General features: G+C 31.6%; 2 protein-coding genes and 4 non-coding genes across 6 annotated transcripts; 1 reads left to right on the top strand and 5 right to left on the bottom strand.

The window, feature by feature from the left end:
• Positions 1–65: 65 nt before the first annotated feature.
• Positions 66–4,434, bottom strand: LOC107942589 (eukaryotic translation initiation factor 2 subunit beta). The gene is made up of 10 exons (XM_016876286.2): positions 4,195–4,434; positions 4,002–4,042; positions 3,713–3,821; positions 3,372–3,421; positions 3,227–3,281; positions 3,025–3,116; positions 2,616–2,761; positions 2,202–2,344; positions 2,003–2,088; positions 66–313 (listed from the first exon to the last, which is right to left on the bottom strand). Exons 2-10 carry the CDS (start codon positions 4,035–4,037, stop codon positions 236–238), a joined length of 795 nt encoding a protein of 264 aa, XP_016731775.1. The 5' UTR covers positions 4,038–4,042; positions 4,195–4,434; the 3' UTR covers positions 66–235.
• LOC121210249 (small nucleolar RNA SNORD34) lies at positions 741–822 on the bottom strand. Its single transcript, XR_005905371.1, has one exon. It is a non-coding gene; the product is annotated as a small nucleolar RNA SNORD34 (small nucleolar RNA).
• Positions 927–1,009, bottom strand: LOC121210250 (small nucleolar RNA SNORD34). Its single transcript, XR_005905372.1, has one exon. It is a non-coding gene; the product is annotated as a small nucleolar RNA SNORD34 (small nucleolar RNA).
• LOC121210248 (small nucleolar RNA SNORD34) lies at positions 1,577–1,657 on the bottom strand. The gene has a single exon (XR_005905370.1). It is a non-coding gene; the product is annotated as a small nucleolar RNA SNORD34 (small nucleolar RNA).
• On the bottom strand, positions 1,789–1,870 carry LOC121210252 (small nucleolar RNA SNORD34). The gene has a single exon (XR_005905373.1). It is a non-coding gene; the product is annotated as a small nucleolar RNA SNORD34 (small nucleolar RNA).
• A 5,665-nt stretch (positions 4,435–10,099) lies between the features above and the next one.
• On the top strand, positions 10,100–16,758 carry LOC107942593 (cystathionine beta-lyase, chloroplastic). Its single transcript, XM_016876291.2, has 13 exons — positions 10,100–10,270; positions 10,709–10,879; positions 10,971–11,084; positions 11,612–11,682; positions 11,813–11,904; positions 12,234–12,321; positions 12,429–12,540; positions 13,216–13,312; positions 13,415–13,496; positions 14,734–14,851; positions 15,618–15,725; positions 15,811–15,913; positions 16,483–16,758. The coding sequence occupies exons 1-13, from the start codon at positions 10,205–10,207 to the stop codon at positions 16,656–16,658; spliced, it is 1,398 nt and encodes a 465-aa protein (XP_016731780.1). The 5' UTR covers positions 10,100–10,204; the 3' UTR covers positions 16,659–16,758.
• Positions 16,759–18,468: the final 1,710 nt, after the last annotated feature.

The following is an 18,468-nucleotide window of genomic DNA, read 5'->3' as shown; positions in this document are numbered from 1 at the left end:
CCAGCACAACTATATGATTTTGATTTAGAGATAAGCAAAAGTTGATCGCATGGGGAAAAATAACATGTCTCAAACACACACATTCCTTCAATTTTAGTACCATTCAAAATCTCATCAGCATTATTATCAATAAAAGAAAAAAAAAATCTCATCAACGTTTTACTCATAGATACTAACAACAGGTGTTCCTAAATTTCTCACTTCTGGAATATCATTTTGGCTGGAATCAAAAACCCTAAGTACCAGCATTTCTGCGGCCAACACGAGCAACAAAACCAGCTTTAATCGGAGCAACTGATCGGCCAGACCCGCACTACAAAACCAAAAAAGAAGATCAGAACTTTTTAGACAATGGTAGGAAGTGGGGAAGAAAAAAGAAAAGGTAAAATCAACTTTATTCTCATTCCTAAACAACTCCAATACAAATAAACATTAGAAAGTCTTTAAAGGGAGCTTCAGAACTATCTATCGTTTTTCTCATTCACAAAACAATATGGCAATGTAGGCAGTTGTCAAACATCATTAGCGCCGTTTCAAGAGAAGACAAAATATAAGCAATATTTTAAAACCTAATATAAAACTTCTTAAAAAACAAAACCAAACAAAAAAATACACCCAAAAACTTTACTCCAATCAACACACAAGACAATTTTCGAAGAGATATTAACGTCGTCATTTCTCACATGAAAAATATGCGGACAGTTCTCAGAGCATAATCACACTCTATATGACCAGCAACTTAAGGCCTCAGATTTGTTACTTTTATTGTCATCAAAGTAATGATCTGACAATGTAGGCAATTCTCAATCATCATAAGCCTCGTAAAAGCATAGATTCATTAATAATTACATCACTCAAAAACAAAGCTATACACAGATTACATGCATGTCCGTTGCAAATAAGTTTTTAAGTTATGACCAGCAACTTTAGGCCTCAGATTTTGTTTATTTTATTGTCATCAGAGTAAAGATCTGACAATGTAGGCAATTCTTAATCATCATAAGCCTCTAAAAGAGTAGATTCATTAAGAATTATCACTGGAAACAAAGCTATATACAGTATGTTTCAACATTAGGAGAAAATGAAATTGGCTGGTCCGAGTTTTAAGTTACAACCAGCAGCTTCAGGCGTCAGATTTGTAACTTTTAATTTCATCAGACTGAAGGTCTGACAATGTAGGCAATTCTTAATCATCATGAGCCTCTTAAATCTGTAGATTCATTAATAATTACATCACTAAAAACAAAACCATATACAGACTACACGCATGTTTTAACATAGGGAGAAAACGGTTGGTCCATGCCCAACAAGCATGACCACCACCATCACAAATAACTTGTAAGTTACGACCAGAAACTTTAGTCCTCAGATTTGTAAGTTTTAATCTCATCAGACTGAAGGTCTGACAATGTAGGCAATTATTAATCATCATAAGCCTCTAAAAGCATAGATTAATTAATAATTACATCATTCAAAACAAAGCTATATACAGACTACATGCATGTTTTAATGTAGGGAGAAAATGAAATTGGTTGGTCCACCATCACAAATAAGTTTTAAGTTATGACCGGCAACTTTAGGCCTCAGATTTGCATTTCTATTTTCATCAGACTAAAGGTCTAACAATGTAGGCAATTCTTAATCATCATAAGCCTCAAAAAGCATAGGTTCTTCACTAATTACATCACTCAAACAAAGCAATACAGAGTACATACATGATATAAAGAGAAAATGAAATTGGTTGATCCACCAACAAAAAATAAGTTTTTTAAGTTACGACCATTGACTTTAGGCCTCAGATTTGTAGTTTTTGTTGTCTTCAGACTGAAGGTCTGACAATGTAGGCAATTCTTAATCATCATAAGCCTCTAAAAAGCATAGATTCTTTACAAATTACATCACTCAAAACAATGATATATATAAGCACCCAAGGCAATTAACAGCAGGCTTATCTGAGAAAGATGAAAGGGATGGAGGAGAATTTGAAAATTGTTTTTGTTACCTTCTCACATCTGAGAAAGAAAAGACGATTCTCCTTTGAAAGAATTGTATCTGGACTTTTGCATCCAAGGCAAATGACATACTCATCTGTGAAGAGGAAACCAAAAATCCCAAAGTCAGTCCATCAAAATATTCCCAGCTTCAAGTAACATTTCTTATCATCTCAATATAAGTGACAATGACAGAAAAAAGGCACTTACTGATGTAACGCCTTAGGATCCCTTCAAAATTTTTTGGTGCAAACCTGCCCTTCACAACCAACCTTTGCTGCCCATCAAGTGATCCACTTGTCCCCAGCTCAGCAAGCAAGAAGGCCATGACATGGTCTGGTTGTCGATGCATTCTAAACGATTTTCTCAGCCAAGAAGTTGTTAGAAAGGGTGTGGTGTTTGTGTGGAATTCATTTGCAAATAGAACATCATTAGATGGTAAATTTAACTAAAAACCCCAAATCTGATTAACTCCTATGTGAAAGACTAACATGACCATGCAACATGACTAACATTCAAGCAATATATTTTTATACCAATTGGAAGGCTGTGTGTGTGTGCACACACGTGCGTGTGTATAAATGAAAAGGACTACACAATAAAGGAAAAAGGACAGTAACATACGTCTTGCATAGATCCATGAAATTTACAAAAACAGTTTTCTTGGTGCCCTCACGAAGAACTTGTGGAGGCCTCATAACAGTTCTACGTCTGTCTCCAGCAAGCTCAGGGTTGTTCTCCCGGAGAATGTTGAACACCCGACCGAGTAGCTGCATTCATCCCATCAAGTGAAGGTTAAATAGACAGTACAACAGATGAAATAGCATATAAACTCAAATAATTTTCAAGTATGCTGTTACCAAATAAGATCAAGAAGAAGCACAAAGCCATTCAATCAGTCAATAGCCATAGAGAAACATATAATAAATCCATTTAAGATTTCAACAAGTACAGTTCATAGGTGTATTAACATTAATATCCAAAGAAAATAAAAGTATGAAACGTCAACAATGCACCAAGGTACACACTATACCTCATCATATATATAATCACGGTCAGTTCCATCCCAAGGGTACCGTTGTTGCAAGACAATGCCTTCACCTTCTTCATCCCCATCAATATGACCTAGATAAAGGGTAAAAAGGCATAAGAAAATATTAGTAACAGATTTCACACAACACCAGTGTCCATTTCACAATATCACCAATCAATAGTTTAATGAAGGAAAATCTAACCATCAAAATCATCTCCTGCATCCCCACTTTCGTCAGTGAATGTATTGGCCTCTACCTACAATATCACAGAAAGTACAATCAAAATATTTTAATTGATAGAGAACATACTAACATGTATATATATTAATTTAAAGCTATGACTTACTGGTTTCTTCTTCTTCTTTTTCAGATTGCTAAAGTCAAGCCCTTCAGAAACTGTAAGTAAAAAGAGAAATAAATAAGTCTCCTAACAAAACAAAGCACATTTTCTAGGACTCTAACCTCTTGATGTTTTTATAATTTGCCTTTTACCCTTTTTCTTCTGTTTTAATTATATTTCGTTCTTACTTTAATATTTTTACTCATTTTCTCAGAACCATCTAGTCTCTATAGTTAGCTCTCAATCTTCCAGTCGAAAAGCAACATGAGGATTGTAACTTTACATGAATTTTCGATTTCTCAATCAACAATAGATCTTTGTTTGTATGAATAATTAGCAAAAAGTACCTGATAATGCCTCCGTTTTCTCTGCCAACTTGTCAACAGATTCATCTGCAGGGTCCTGAATCACAACCTTCTTCTTCTTCTTCTTTTTACTAGGATCAAATGATGTGATCTGAAGCAAAAGGCATTCATCAAACAAAAAAAAAATAAAACAGATCATGTGAAAATATCTAAAATCGTATCGAGTAATATAGGTCAATTATTTATGCGAAGAAAGCATAAAATACGAACCACTGCAATCTTCTTTCATAAATTAATTACAAAAAAAAAAGAAGATAAAAATAACACTTACTTCCGGCACCTCATCCTTCACTTCATCATCTGCCATGATTGCTGCAAAGCAAAGGAAATTTCATAAGGAATGGACAAAAGAGATTCTCTATTAAATTAAAAAAAAAACCCTAGAATATATATAAAGCATGGAAACTGCTCGCAACCCTTGCGTAGGGAACGGAAATGGTAAATGCAACAAAGAAAACACTAACCTGCGTGCTTTGCTTTGCTTTAGATTTGAGAAGAAACAGTTGATTTGTGGAAGAAATGTGAAATGAAGGGTACAGAGTCGGCTGGCGTTTGGAAGATAACAATATGTGTGCTTGGATTCTAATAGAAAATGCTTTGGCTAAAATAAAATTTAGGGTTGGCCAGAAGGGGCTTTTTTTAATTAAATTGTTTTTTAAATATATTTTAATGTATCCAAAGTAGAAATTTCCATCATATCACTTTGTTTGAAAAGTGAGAGGTTTTAGATAAAAATATAAGTTTAAAAGAATAAATAAAAATAATAGGTTGAGTTTCGGGTAAAGTTTTTTACCCCGAGCCTAGTCTGAATTTGTAAAAAAAAATATAAATTTTTTATTAGGACAAATCTTAAAATTATATATGAAATTAATTTTGCATATAATTTTGTATTTGAATTTGAATTTTGTGTAATTTTATATTTTAAATTTTGATTTGATCAAATTTTTACAAATTATTAATACAATTATTGATATAGCATCATTTTATATTTATATATTGCATACATAATTAATTATATTTATAAAATATAAAAGTAAATTTATGTGTTTATTTTTTTGAATATGTACGATTGAATCAAAATTAAATTTTCATGTTACATTTGAACCATAATCAAAGTTCCTTGTGTATTATTACACCAAATCAAAGTTCATGTATCAAATTGCACATTAAATCAAACTTCATGTATAATTTTGAGATTTATCCCTTTTTATTAATATCAAAGTCTATTTTAGATAATAAAATTTATATGTATAAAAATAATTAATTATATAATAATACTAGTTCTCTTTATTCAATACACGGGTTGATTATATGTATTAATTAAATTATACTAATTATTCCTTGATCTTTTTATAAATTTAATAACATTTCGTTAACATATGGTTATAAAATTAAAATATAATAATATATATTTAATTCTATAAACATGATAATTGATTTTAGATTGAATTAAAATAAACAATATTAGATATAATAATAATTTTACTTTTAATAGTGTATTTAGTTTGTAAAATTAATGATAATATTTTTTTTAAAACTGTTTTAACATTTAAAGTGGCTTGTTTTGTAAATTTGTAAATTGAATTATTGAAGGGTTAGTATTTGTTATACTGACACTGTATTTTTTTTATTCTACCGGCAGTTTTAAAAAATTGTCACATGTTTTATTTTAAATATTTTATTATATATTTATAAGACACTTGTCAACTCAATAACTTTACTTGTGCAGTTTAAAAACTCATCTAACAATGTACCAAATATTTTCTCTTTATTAAATATAAGCAAACTGGAATCGCTAATTATGAAAAAATAATTTGTAGAACACCATTAAAAAGTTACATAAAAAAGGTAAAGGGATTTATGTTGGAATTTTTCCCTCCACAAATGTTGTTATCTTTTCTTGCCACATGTCAATTTTTCACAATGTGAACACATTAAAAACTTAAGAATATTATCAAGCCCGTTTGTGACAGTTTTGGACCTTGAGCAAAACAATAAGTTAGGCCTTTTTTTTAAACTTTATAAAATGTAATATAATAAAAACTGAAAAAAAATAGGATTATAGAATATGAAGCATTTATAATGAAAAAATTAAAAGTATTAGACATTTAATTAATTTATTTTAGTCTGATTTTTTTTTCCACATTAAAAACTAAAAAAATATTTTTTAGGCCCCTTCCAGCCTTGAACCCTGGACGATTACATCTCAAATAACCCGAGCAAGACATGAATACATAACATTTGGATCAAACTCTAACTAAATATAGCTATTTTCTTTCTCTGAACATAAACATAAAGTTTACTAGAAGAACACTACTTTACTTTATTTTTCTTGATTAATTTTGGAGTCTATCACTAAAGTGGTCACTTCCATTTGTAAAATCATCGGAGGTTCATTTTTCTTCTTTCATTAATGAATTGGTCCAAGCAATAAATATAAGTATGAAGATTATTTTTGTTTCACTTAAATCATTCATGTAAGTAGTATATTGTTTTACTTTATATCGGTGAACCATGCCATTAGTATATTTGTTATTAAGTGATCATTCATGTAAATAGTATATTTTCTTACTTTATATCTGGTAACTTAAATTTATTTTTACATTAAACACAAGCATTAAAAATTTTGTCATGTTACAGACAAACCATAATCTATTACCATAATACTTAACATTCCACCGTTAGGTGATTTTTGATGATCTCCACTCTCGACAAATTCACCAAAAATTTTATCCATGTTATTAAAAGGCTTAACTCATAACTCATTTCCCTAAATCCTAAATACTCGGATAATGTATTAAGTAAGCCACAAATTCTTAAGTGATTTTTTTAACTCAATTGCTATTTTCAAAACATCAAGAAGCCTAAAACATGTTTCCCTAAACCTTAAAAATAACATTGAGCCTCACCCAATAACTTTAAACCTTAAACACTTAATTCCAAATCTACTTTATTAGTTCAATTTTTTTATAAGAACGAATTTCCTCAAGTGTTTCAACATCCTCGATATAACTTTAAATAGAAATTACTTCACATTTCAATAATTTTAGAAATCGAATAAAAAAATTTCTTATCTAACCCGATATCAAGTTGAGCACCCCTTAAAAAACCAAACAATCATTATTTTTAGTAAGCATTGTTTGTGCAATCGATATGATTTATCTTCTCTTAGCAGATTATTCAATTATAATACCATATTAAAACCCATTTTTTTCCTTTTATTCTTCAATTATTGTTCAACTTTCACTGCCTCCTTAAGATAAAGGCTTCGGTAGAGGAAATTGATGAAAGAAAATGTTAGTGAAGGTGGATACAGAGCCAAGTCACTCAACAGGTGCACTACAACATCAATAAACGATATCCCATTCAGAATCTTTAAGCAACAAGTACGTGATCTCCTTCTACCTCTTCGTAATAAAGAGCAAGCATCACCAAAGGACTACCTGACATCCTTCCTCAAGCAACTCACAAAATAAAGAAGAATCAACCTTGCAGGATGAGGAAAAAAAAGGACCAAGGTAAGAGGTCTCATTCCCGTTGGAAGAATAAACTAAATGCCAAGGTAAGATGTCACACCCCCTCTATGAAATGGCTAAGGTGAAAGGTCTTGTCCCCTTTACGACCAAAAAGATCAAGGCAAGAGGTCTCACCCTCTTGTTAGCATCAACTAAAGGCCAATGTGAGAGGTTTTTTCCACTTGACGAATTGGCTAAAGTGATATGTTTTGTACCTCTTACGCCCATGAAAACCAAGATGAGAGATCTTGTCCCTTCGAAGATTCTGCTAAAGACCAAGGCGTGAGGCTTAACACCCTATATGATAATAGCAACGACAAAGGGACTCATCTAATGATACAATTTCAGACACTGATAACCCTTCATCTAATGACTCTCGACTAAACTGAGAATACATATCTACAATGTGTTAACATTAATGGAAGACAATTAATAATAGTTGCTATTAACATTAATGGGAGACAATCAATAATGACAACCACCAACATGAATATTCTGACTAAGGAAAGACTTGGTATTTAAGAGATCCTTGTGATCCACCTCTCTTCCCTGGGAATTGAACTTTGTGTGATTTTTTAGTACAATAATTTACACGCTTCCGACCCTATTGGAACTACACAATGATACACTTTCGACACTGCAACAGTAACATGACAGTCGTTTCCTCTGTTGTGGTGGTACATAATAACTCTTCACCCTCGATCAGAACGTCGTTTACCAGAAATTATATAGGATTGACAACCGTATTTGAAGAAATAACAGTAGGGTAGAAGACAAAGAGAAAGCATAAGCAATTTTTTAGCAACAAAGGAAACGAAAACACGAGGAAACAAAGAGACACAACGGAACACCGATTTTGAAATGACTTGTTTATAAGTATTTGGGCGAGAAAATGAAGTGACATCCTAAACAAGACAGCAACAAGAACGAAATAGCACAAATCTCCAATCATAAGCAAACACTTGTTTGGAAGCAATCGGTACAAAAGCAAGATAATCGGGGCAATAAAGATGAAGCTTCAAAAACCCTCCACTAACCTTGTCAAAGGTCTGTAGCAAGCCTTGTCAGCAAACCGGATCAAGCCAAATCACTTTATAACTTGCCTTTTGTCTAAAGGGTTATTGTTATACCCTCACCTTGGACCCCCTCGCTAGATCATGCAAAGGCTACAAGGATTTTGGTGAACCTTAACTTTATGCACAAAATGAAGCTCGGCATCATGGCCTCACTAGAGAAGCAATATGATTTGCTCGAACATCCAGTCACACGAAGTGAGTGAGCGCACACAATCCTCAAAATATATAAGTGAAATAGTTTCTAACAACATCTGACAATACATCATGTGTTGATTTAACGAATGGCTAGTTCAATCTCTTCAAGTCAACTTTAACAATATCCTAAGTTATATCTGTCACCTCATATGACACCTATAAAGTAGAGAACTCAATGGTTGGGATCCATGCCAGTCACCCTCCTATAAGTACCTCATAAGCAAGGGCGAAACTAGAACAATTTTTTAGGCGCTGAATGAAATTTTAATTTTTTATATTTTATATCTTTATAATTTTTAAAAAATTAAATCGATTTTTTTTATTTTAGGAGGGCTAAAGTATAATTTAGCCTAAATATCAATTTTCCTGTCTAAAGGGGGTCAGGGCCCATGCCAGCCCCCCTTAGATTCGCCTCTGCTCATAAGCATCGAACCGAAGGTATTAGTCATTCATATAGTCTATACTCCACCAAAACTCAATCCCAAATTCTTTCAAACTAATAATCTAGTGGTTTCATGCATCACTCACGATGTGATTCGTTTTTGTGTTATGATAATTTCTAAATTTTAAAATGTTCTACTTAATTTCTTAAAGTATTGTTAACCAAATATTTTTCCCGTTAATTTTATAATTATATTAATTGTTAAATGCCATCTAAAATATGTCGGGAAGCATATTTAAAACAAATATATTAAATTATAAGCACATTTGTTACTTATTGTATAAACGACTTGAATTTAATGGATTAAAAATTAAATTTCACAAATTCTGACATTATCTTTATTTTTTTTAATACATCATTTACATAAAACACTTAAAATGATTTTATATATAAAAAATATTTAATAGTTAATTTGATGGGTTTTATTTTATTAAAGGAGAAATTAAATTGATGTCACGTATTAATTGATTTCTAATTCAATTAAAAATCATCAAAAGATATTTTCTTTTATAAAGTAAGTAATCAAAAGATATTTCCTTTTATAAAGTAAGTATACTTTTATTTTTTATATTTTTAATAAAATAATACTATGATGAGATTTGAAATGGAGATGCATAATACCCAAACTTTTAAGTTAACAATTTCAACCAGATCCTCAAAGAAAAAAATTACAAATATATTTTTGGGTAAACTACACTTATAGTAATCAAATTATTATTTTTTTGTTGTCATTCAATTATGAAAAGTTATAAAATGATTATCAATTATTAGTAAATTTCCCTTTTAGTTATCCAACTACGCAAAATAACAAAATGATCACTCGGCTATTCAATTTTATCTTTTTTGGTCACCTCACTACCTTATATTTTTGGGTGTTTTCATTGTTACCTTAGCTCGTTGATTACCAAAAAAGATAAAATTGAATAATCATTTTGTAACGCTTCATAGTTGGCTGACAAAAAAATACTAATAGTTGAATGACCATTTTATAACTTTTCATAATTAGGTAACAAAAAGATACTAATAATTAAATGACTACTATTGTAATTTACCCTATTTTTTAAAATAATGTTATTTAAAATGGTTTCTAAATTTAAATACTAATATAAAATTTGACAATTTGCATGGATGCCGAGTGGAATTAACCCTATTATAAGTTGTAGTTAACTGGCGGCACTGAAAAAGCTCATAAAGCCTAAAACAGTTTTAAAATATAATCATCCGCAGTTGATCTGGGAGATCAGAAATGGCATCATCGCCCACTCTCAAGCCTTTCGTTTCCTCTCTCTACTCTGATCCTACCCGCCACTGCGTAAACTCTTTTCTTTTGCCTTTCTTTCTATTGGCTTTTCGATTTTATCCGTAATTTTTTCTTTCAAAATGATAAGTGTGTGTTTTAAAATATACGAAACTGCTTGTTTTAGTGGAATTTTTTTCTTCCAATATTGATTTCTGATAATGCCTGGTTAAAGCTGTTACGATTTGAGCTATTCTAATGTCGATGAAGTGAATTTTAGATAAAGTAAAAGAAAGTGCTACTGTAATTGAATTCTACTGAGCTTTCAAAACTGTTACGAAGAAAACGACTAATAACATTTTTATTAATAATTAAATTGATTTTTAAAATTTTTTATTTAAAATAATTTCAACAAGCAAACATTACAGTAACTGAATTGATATTTAAATGGAGCTTTTGTAAATAGCTGAATTAATGGAATGGAAAACATTATTCTGTTTGTTATTTATGTAGGGTTCTTTGCTAGAAAATTATTTTCCAAGAAGTTTTCAGGTTAAGAAGGAATTAAATTTAGAGGAAAAGCTAAAGTTGTCCACAAAGCAATTCAGATTGAATTGTTTAGGGCACAGAGACGTGGATGTTAGTGCTTCAGTTTTGGCTGATTCTGTTACAGATGCTCAATTGGTTTGTATCATTCTTTTATGTTCTAAAGGGTGGTTATACTGGTGTCTGCAATTGTTGTTATATTTATTTTTTCTCTTACGTTACAAAACAGGATGTCAACGAGGAAGACCCTAGCATTTCGACTTTATTGATGAATTTTGATAGTAATTTTGATCCTTATGGTGCAATGAGTACACCTCTTTACCAAACAGCTACATTTAAGCAGGTAATCTTATTGACATATGTTGGTTTGCAGTATCTTTTACCAGTTGTTTATCTACGTGCAACACTTCAGTAAAGAAAATTTAAGAAATTTCTGAATTTCTAAGGTTTAGCATTTTACAGTTTATATGATTTTGCTTGGTTTAATGCTTTGCTTGCAATAAGCTTTGTAGTTTGATTCATACACTGAATTTCCTAATATTGTGTCAATTCTGAGGATAGCAAGTTGAACCATGAATAATATTAACTGGGATTACGCAGATCCAAGATTGATCTGGCTCCTGCATTGTATCTCAGTAGTTTTGATATGTAGCCTGCATTCTGGCATCAGTTATGGTTTTTTTTCATCATCCAATACATATTACTTTATATGGAAAATCCAAAAAGTAATCAAAATATATGCAGACAAAAGTTAACACTTACATGGTCATATACAGCCAGACATGAATGCTTATTATCTATTTCTTGCCTATATCTGGCATCTCACTGAGGTCAGACTTTAATTAGCATTTTCTATACTTTGTTTTGAAGCCTTTGGCAACTGAAAATGGACCTTATGATTATACTAGGAGTGGAAACCCTACGCGGGATGTCCTGGAAAGGTGTAATTTCGTGTTTTGCCATACTCAGCATGGTTGAAGGCCTTCGATCTATCATCAGTGATACCAACCCTTTTAGCTTCTACGATGTACTTTTCTGGAGTATTTAGATGTGTGTATTTTTATCTTGTAGGCTCTTGGCAAAGCTTGAGAAGGCAGATAGAGCATTTTGCTTTACCAGCGGAATGGCTGCTTTGTCTGCTGTTGCTAATCTTGTTGGAACTGGTACTTTATCTTTTACCACTTTATCTGTTTCGTTTTGCAGTATATTTCATTTGAGTTTATAACGCTTATAATTTTTTTTTCAGCAACTTGAGACTGGTTATGATGGTATTTGTCATGTACATGACAATTTTTCAATTCGCTTGTTGCCCTTTTACTGTTTGTAGCATTGTTATAAAAGATGTTTTTCCTGTTTTCTCATTCTCCTTGCTCCATTCATGTTTTTTTTATGCTTAGTAATTCAAGTCTGTAGTTTATTTCTGTAAAGCCTCTAATTCCTTTCGTGGACTTAAAGAAAACCTTAATAATATTGTTTTTTTCTCTTCTTTTAGGCCAAGAAATTGTTGCTGGAGATGACATCTATGGTGGCTCTGATCGTTTATTATCTCAAGTAACTCCAAGAACTGGAGTTGTGGTAAAGTTAGTATATTCTGTTATTTTGTGCACTGTGATCCTACTGTATATTGTCTTGTTCTGTTCACTCTGATCCTAGCGCTATAGAAATCTAAATTGCTTCAAATGTTTAGACGAGTAAACACTAGTGATCTGAGTGAAGTTGCAAAAGTTATTGGCCCCAAGACAAAGCTTGTGTGGCTGGAGAGTCCTACCAATCCTCGACAACAAATTGCTGATATTCGTGTGAGACATTTTTCTTTTTTCTAGTCATATATATTTTCATTGACCATTATGTTTGGATTTTGTTAGTCTTACGATTTCAGTTGTTAGATACATGTTAATTTGACATTTTGCTAAAATGCATTGATATAATAATGCATATATGTTGTTTTCTGCACAAGACAGGATATAGAAGTGTGCATGATTTAAATCTATTGTCAATTAATATATGCTGGATCATTTTTGTTGTGGTTATACATGTGTGAAATTAGGTATTTGAGTTTGTTATTTCATTGTTGAAATCATAATTACAGGTGATGCATCTTAGCTCTAATAGCAAAGTGCTTTTGTTAAGCATCCAACCTAAAACCAAGTGGAGAGGCCCAACTTTAGTATAAGACCATAGGAAACCAGATACTTAATACATGGAATAACACCACGTAACACTCCCCCTCATGTGGTTCTCAAAACACCTCTTTACATTCCCCTTACATGTAGCTCACAAACCTCACATGGAGTTAGGCAGGTAGAACAGGATTGAACCTATCTTCTGATACCATATTAGCATCTAACGTAAAACCAATTGGTAACAAGTGAAGAAACGGAACATTATCAGGGAAAAAAAGGGAGACCCAATATATAACGGATGTGGAATAACATCACTTAACCTTTTCTCTTTCCTGTTTGTATAATTTTCAGAGAATTGCAGAAATGGCTCATACCCATGGGGCCATTTTGTTGGTGGACAACAGTATTATGACTCCGGTCTTGTCAAGGCCATTGGAACTTGGAGCAGGTATCAACAATATACATATCTTTGGTTTCAGTTCTAAATTTTTAAGCAAGTAGGATTTTATGGTTCAGATTATTGGTAATTTTGAGGTTGATTTTGTTTCAGACATTGTCATGCATTCTGCTACTAAATTTATAGCTGGGCATAGTGACCTCATGGCAGGCGTGCTTGCTGTTAAAGGAGAGAGGTATTAGCTCCTTTCTCATGCAGTTCTTTTGTAATGTTGGATATTATACCTATTTTAAAATTCATAATATAAATTTAAAGATCCAGTAATATTTGATGATTTGAAGTATTTATAACCATCACCTAATCTTTCTACTTTCACATGGACAGATATTTGCTTAATCTTATTTACTCTTTTTTTTTACCCCTACATGCTTCTTTTCAACTTGTTTACGAAAAGGTTAATAAGACTATGTTCTTGTAAATTGAGGGTTAAGACACTGAACGTCAAACTTCCAAGTGGAGGAAGTTTGGGAGTATGATATGATTTCCTAGAGTTTTGGTTGGAAGACTTATACCCCAACTTCAATATTATTTTTCAGAACTTTTTAATTGAGGTCCTTGGAGTAGAAAAGAACCAAGAAAGAATCGGTTAAACTTTCATTGTGAAATAATAGTTGCTTTTCTAGAAAAATCTTTGGGGGATTCATTGTATATTAGTTTTATATGTATTTTATACTGGATCAATTGCTATTTACCTATATATTTTACCTGTTGTTTCAAGTGCTAGGTTTCTAGTATAGGATTTACGCAGTTTCAGTTGCTTTCTTTGATGCATTCTATCTAATTAAGTTTTATAAGAGTAGAGGGTCCCTAAGTAGCTATTTGTTGAATTTTGAAGAACTAATCTTCTCACATTTTTACTAACACTTAGCTGGAACCTCTGCAACTGTTTTGTCTAAACCAGACGATCTTTTCATAAATGTCCCTTTTTTTTCAGAATTCATACAAGCTTTTTTTTTAATAAATACAAGAAAGTAGAAGGCATAAGTAATTCTAAATTTCCTACATTCTGCGTAATTGGTGATTCATCTTTTGCATCTGTAAACTATCTTTTTTTTGCTCACAGCTCATAAGAATGGTAAAGTCTTGCTGCTGTTATTTAAAAAATTAATCTTGTATTACATATATGGCCAAAAACTTCTAGATCTTTTAAGTTTGTGTCCCTAAATTTGTTTTTGCTTCTTTTTTTTTAATTCAACAGTTCTACCATCTTGCCATGAATTATACACATAAGAATGCTCTTACGAAGAAAAATGGGTCTCTTTGTATGCCCTTTTCTTATCAGTAGTTATCATCACTCTTCCTATTCTTCTACTAAAGGATTTAACCTCCACTATTATAATTAACTTTTACCGGTCATATTTCCTTATTGTTACCTTCCTAATTCTGAAATCTTTTCTTTTGTTAACTACTAGCTTGGCAAAGGAGTTGTATTTCCTACAAAACGCAGTTGGCTCTGGTTTAGCTCCTTTTGATTGTTGGATCTGTTTAAGAGGCATCAAGACCATGGCTTTACGTGTTGAAAAGCAACAGGTAATGCTTTAGATATATACTTTTATTCCTGCACGTAATTTTATGAAGAATATGTTTGATTGAATGTTGCTATCTTTTGTTCGTTATATGCAATGTGCTTCATGTGGGACTTGGGGAAGTAGAATAGCCTAGAGATATCATTTAGTCTATTCTTATACAACACTATGTATGGCCTTGATATGGAGAAAGAGGGGTGTTGAGATTGACCTCTTCCACTAGCGTGTCCCGTTGATTATATGGTCTGATTTGTACTTTGACAAATTAGACATATTTTCTGTCACCATTAATTGTGTGTTAATGTTACCTTTTCAGTGATCATCTACTGGAGAATTTTCAAGTTCCTATTCTGCCTTTTAACGACCTTCTATCTGGCTATTTTTCTCTAGGCTTGTCAATTGGATGGATTGGTTTTGGATGGGATTGGATTAATTTGTATCACGTCTATTTTGGTTTTAAAGTTTTCGAGTCCTTTTAGATTCAGGTCACCTCGGGATCGTATCATTTGAGTTTACCCATTTGGTTTTCCGGTCGTGTCATCTCGGGTTGTGAGTTCGGGTCATTTTTGGCTTAGGTCTTTTTGAGTTAGGTGGATTCTGGTTGTTGACTTTTTATGGTTGAATCGGATTGGGTCAGGTTTGGATTCATGTTAATCAGGTTGGTTTTTGGGTTTGGGTCCAAATTTACAGGTCCAATTTTCCCCATAGTTTCTATGGTTGAAATTTGCTTGACTTCAAACATGAAACTAAGGTTTCTGAATCTCCTACAGGAAAATGCACAGAAGATAGCCGAGTTCCTTTCTTCCCATCCACGAGTGAAGAAAGTGAACTATGCTGGTCTTGCTAATCACCTTGGACGTGATTTACACTATTCTCAGGTATTTATTGATAGATTAAATTCCAATTTCAACATCCTTGTCTTTAATATCCTTAGCATTAAATATCCTAATCTCACTCTTGTAGGCAAAGGGCGCAGGATCTGTACTTAGTTTTTTGACAGGTTCTCTGGCACTCTCGAAGCATATTGTTGAGACGACTAAATACTTCAGCATAACAGTTAGTTTCGGTAACGACACCATCTATGTTCTTTTATAACATAGAAATGCATAATTGAACTTTCAGTACTTATTACCTTTTAGTCATCAATCTGAACTTTTGGAATATCTTCTGTAACAGAATTCGTATCACTTGCCTTAATAGATTCTATTTCTTGAAGAGGGAAGAAAACGAAAAATAAAATAAAAAAACCCATATAGACGAATCTTAAAAGTAAATTAAAGGTTTAGTTTTCGTAGTGCAGATGTGTTACATCAGTCTTAAATTTTAATGGAAGAACGAAATATTGTTTCTGCTAGAGATATTCTTTTACCTATTTTATAATATGCATGCTTTCATGTTTAATATTTTCGTATTTTACATCGTCTTCTGTTACTTTGAATCGTATAATGCTAGGTTAGCTGTTAGATAAGATTACTGAGTTGTCATTGCTCTGCAAAATAAGCTATAAGATAGTCGGTATTAGTGGCAAGTAACATTTAGGTAGATTTATCACTATCGAATATTCAGATTGTTGAACTTGTTGAACCCTTTTGGTGATGATCGAAACTCAATATGTGATTGTGATTGATTTAATAGGGAGCGTGAAATCTCTCATAAGCCTACCGTGCTTCATGTCACATGCAAGTATTCCGAGTGCAGTCCGTGAGGCTCGAGGTCTAACCGAAGATCTTGTTCGTTTATCAGTTGGAATCGAGGATGTAGAGGATCTCATTGCGGATTTAGACAATGCCCTCAGAACTGGCCCTCTGTAGTTGCTGTCTTGCTTGCTAGATGATGTATTTGATTAGTCCTTTAAACTGTTTTGGTTTGTACAATTATTGAGTTAATAAATGAGAGATTAATATACATTAATAATCATGGCTAACTTTGAAATTTTAATATACATTTTCTTTTTTTGTGAATTAGGGCAAAGCCCAAACAAAAAATTTTAATATATTTTTAAAAAAATGTTATTATGTAATTGATTTATATTAAAGATCATGCCATTTAGCTAAAATTATGTCTTTGTTAAGTGCTTAGTACATTTAAGTCATTACTTTTTGTAAATTTGAAATTTAGTCTTTTTTAGATTTCAAAAATCAAATTCAACGTTAAAATTAGTTATAGTAGTATCAAGTGTGTGTTTTATATTTCAAAATGTCACATTAATGAATTTAACGAAAAAAATTAACAATGTTAACTATTGAATTTAATTTTAAAATTTAAAAAGTAGAGTTAAATTTTTGAAAATAAAAATATAAGGATTAAATTTTAAAGTTGTGAAGATTAGAGGAACTTAAAGTATATTTTAACATATATTTAATAGTTATTTTGTTATAAAATTATTAAGTAATAGAATTGTGATAGTGAAGGCTCAATTACAGTGCTAAAGTTCAAAAAACAAACTGCGATAGTGTCATGAGGCTAGAACTAATCTGTGACCCATGATAAAAGTCGTTCCATCCAAACTTGGATATCCACCCATAGTTGAACAAATTATGTTCTATTATATGTTATTTGGACTCTATTTTTTTTAAAATATTTATATATGTATACTCCATAATTCTTTTAACATAAATATGAGTTTAATAATCCTTCGTATGTATAGAAAATAAAAGTGACATCATAAATTCATAGCATTATCTCGAGATGTTTCATATAAACTTTTGTAATCTTATTTGTTTTCTAACTTTTTAACGATTTTTTCTTTATTTCTCAATCTGCAAATTTAAAGTATTCATTGGTTTGATTATTTTGACCCCAAATTTGAATGTTATTAGAGATATTAGATATTAGTCCCAAGTTACATAGTATAAGATTTGATATGGCATAACTTGTAAATCCCTAAATAGTTAATATTGTCCGTCAATGTAAATATATCTTAACCGTTAGTTTTGAGAAACTCAATTATAAATGAAAAATCTCTCCTTCATTTGTACTCACTCCATTCATTGTTTTATTATTCTTTATGAATAAGAGATTATTAAAGAACATTTACTCAAACACCTTGTCTGCGTTCTTTTTATTGTTTTTTTGTTGCTTCTTTCAGCATAAATTACTTCCGCTATACAAATTCGTACCTTGAAAAACTTTTAAAAGAATCTTCACTTAAGTAAAGGCTGACTTAAGCGACCATGTTATACGAAACCGAATGCGGATCAGAACAAAAACTTTTAAACTCTCACTCTTAAAGAATTAAGAAGACAATTTAAGTTAAAATATACTCTCAGACTTGGTCATAAATACGCCTATTCCATAAATTTGTCAATCATAATTATTAACACCATTAATACTTTTTCATCAAAATTTATCCTCAGTACATCTATGCCATAAATTTGGCAATCAATACATCCATGCAATCATACCAACTTCATAAGCAAATTTTGACCAAATATATTAACCGTCAATGATTTGACAGAAAAAATAAACTAAAATGTTCAAGTAGGGGGACTAAATTTCAAACTTCTCCAAAGGACATAACTGGCACCATAATTTGACCACATACATAATTTGACTACATATTTAGAGCAATACCAACAAAACAAATATAAAACCAGAATATATAAAACCAAAACCAGAATA

This window comes from Gossypium hirsutum, chromosome A11 (assembly GCF_007990345.1).
Source record: "Gossypium hirsutum isolate 1008001.06 chromosome A11, Gossypium_hirsutum_v2.1, whole genome shotgun sequence".
NCBI classification, from domain to species: Eukaryota; Viridiplantae; Streptophyta; class Magnoliopsida; order Malvales; family Malvaceae; genus Gossypium; species Gossypium hirsutum.
This window is presented reverse-complemented; position numbering and strand designations above follow the sequence as displayed.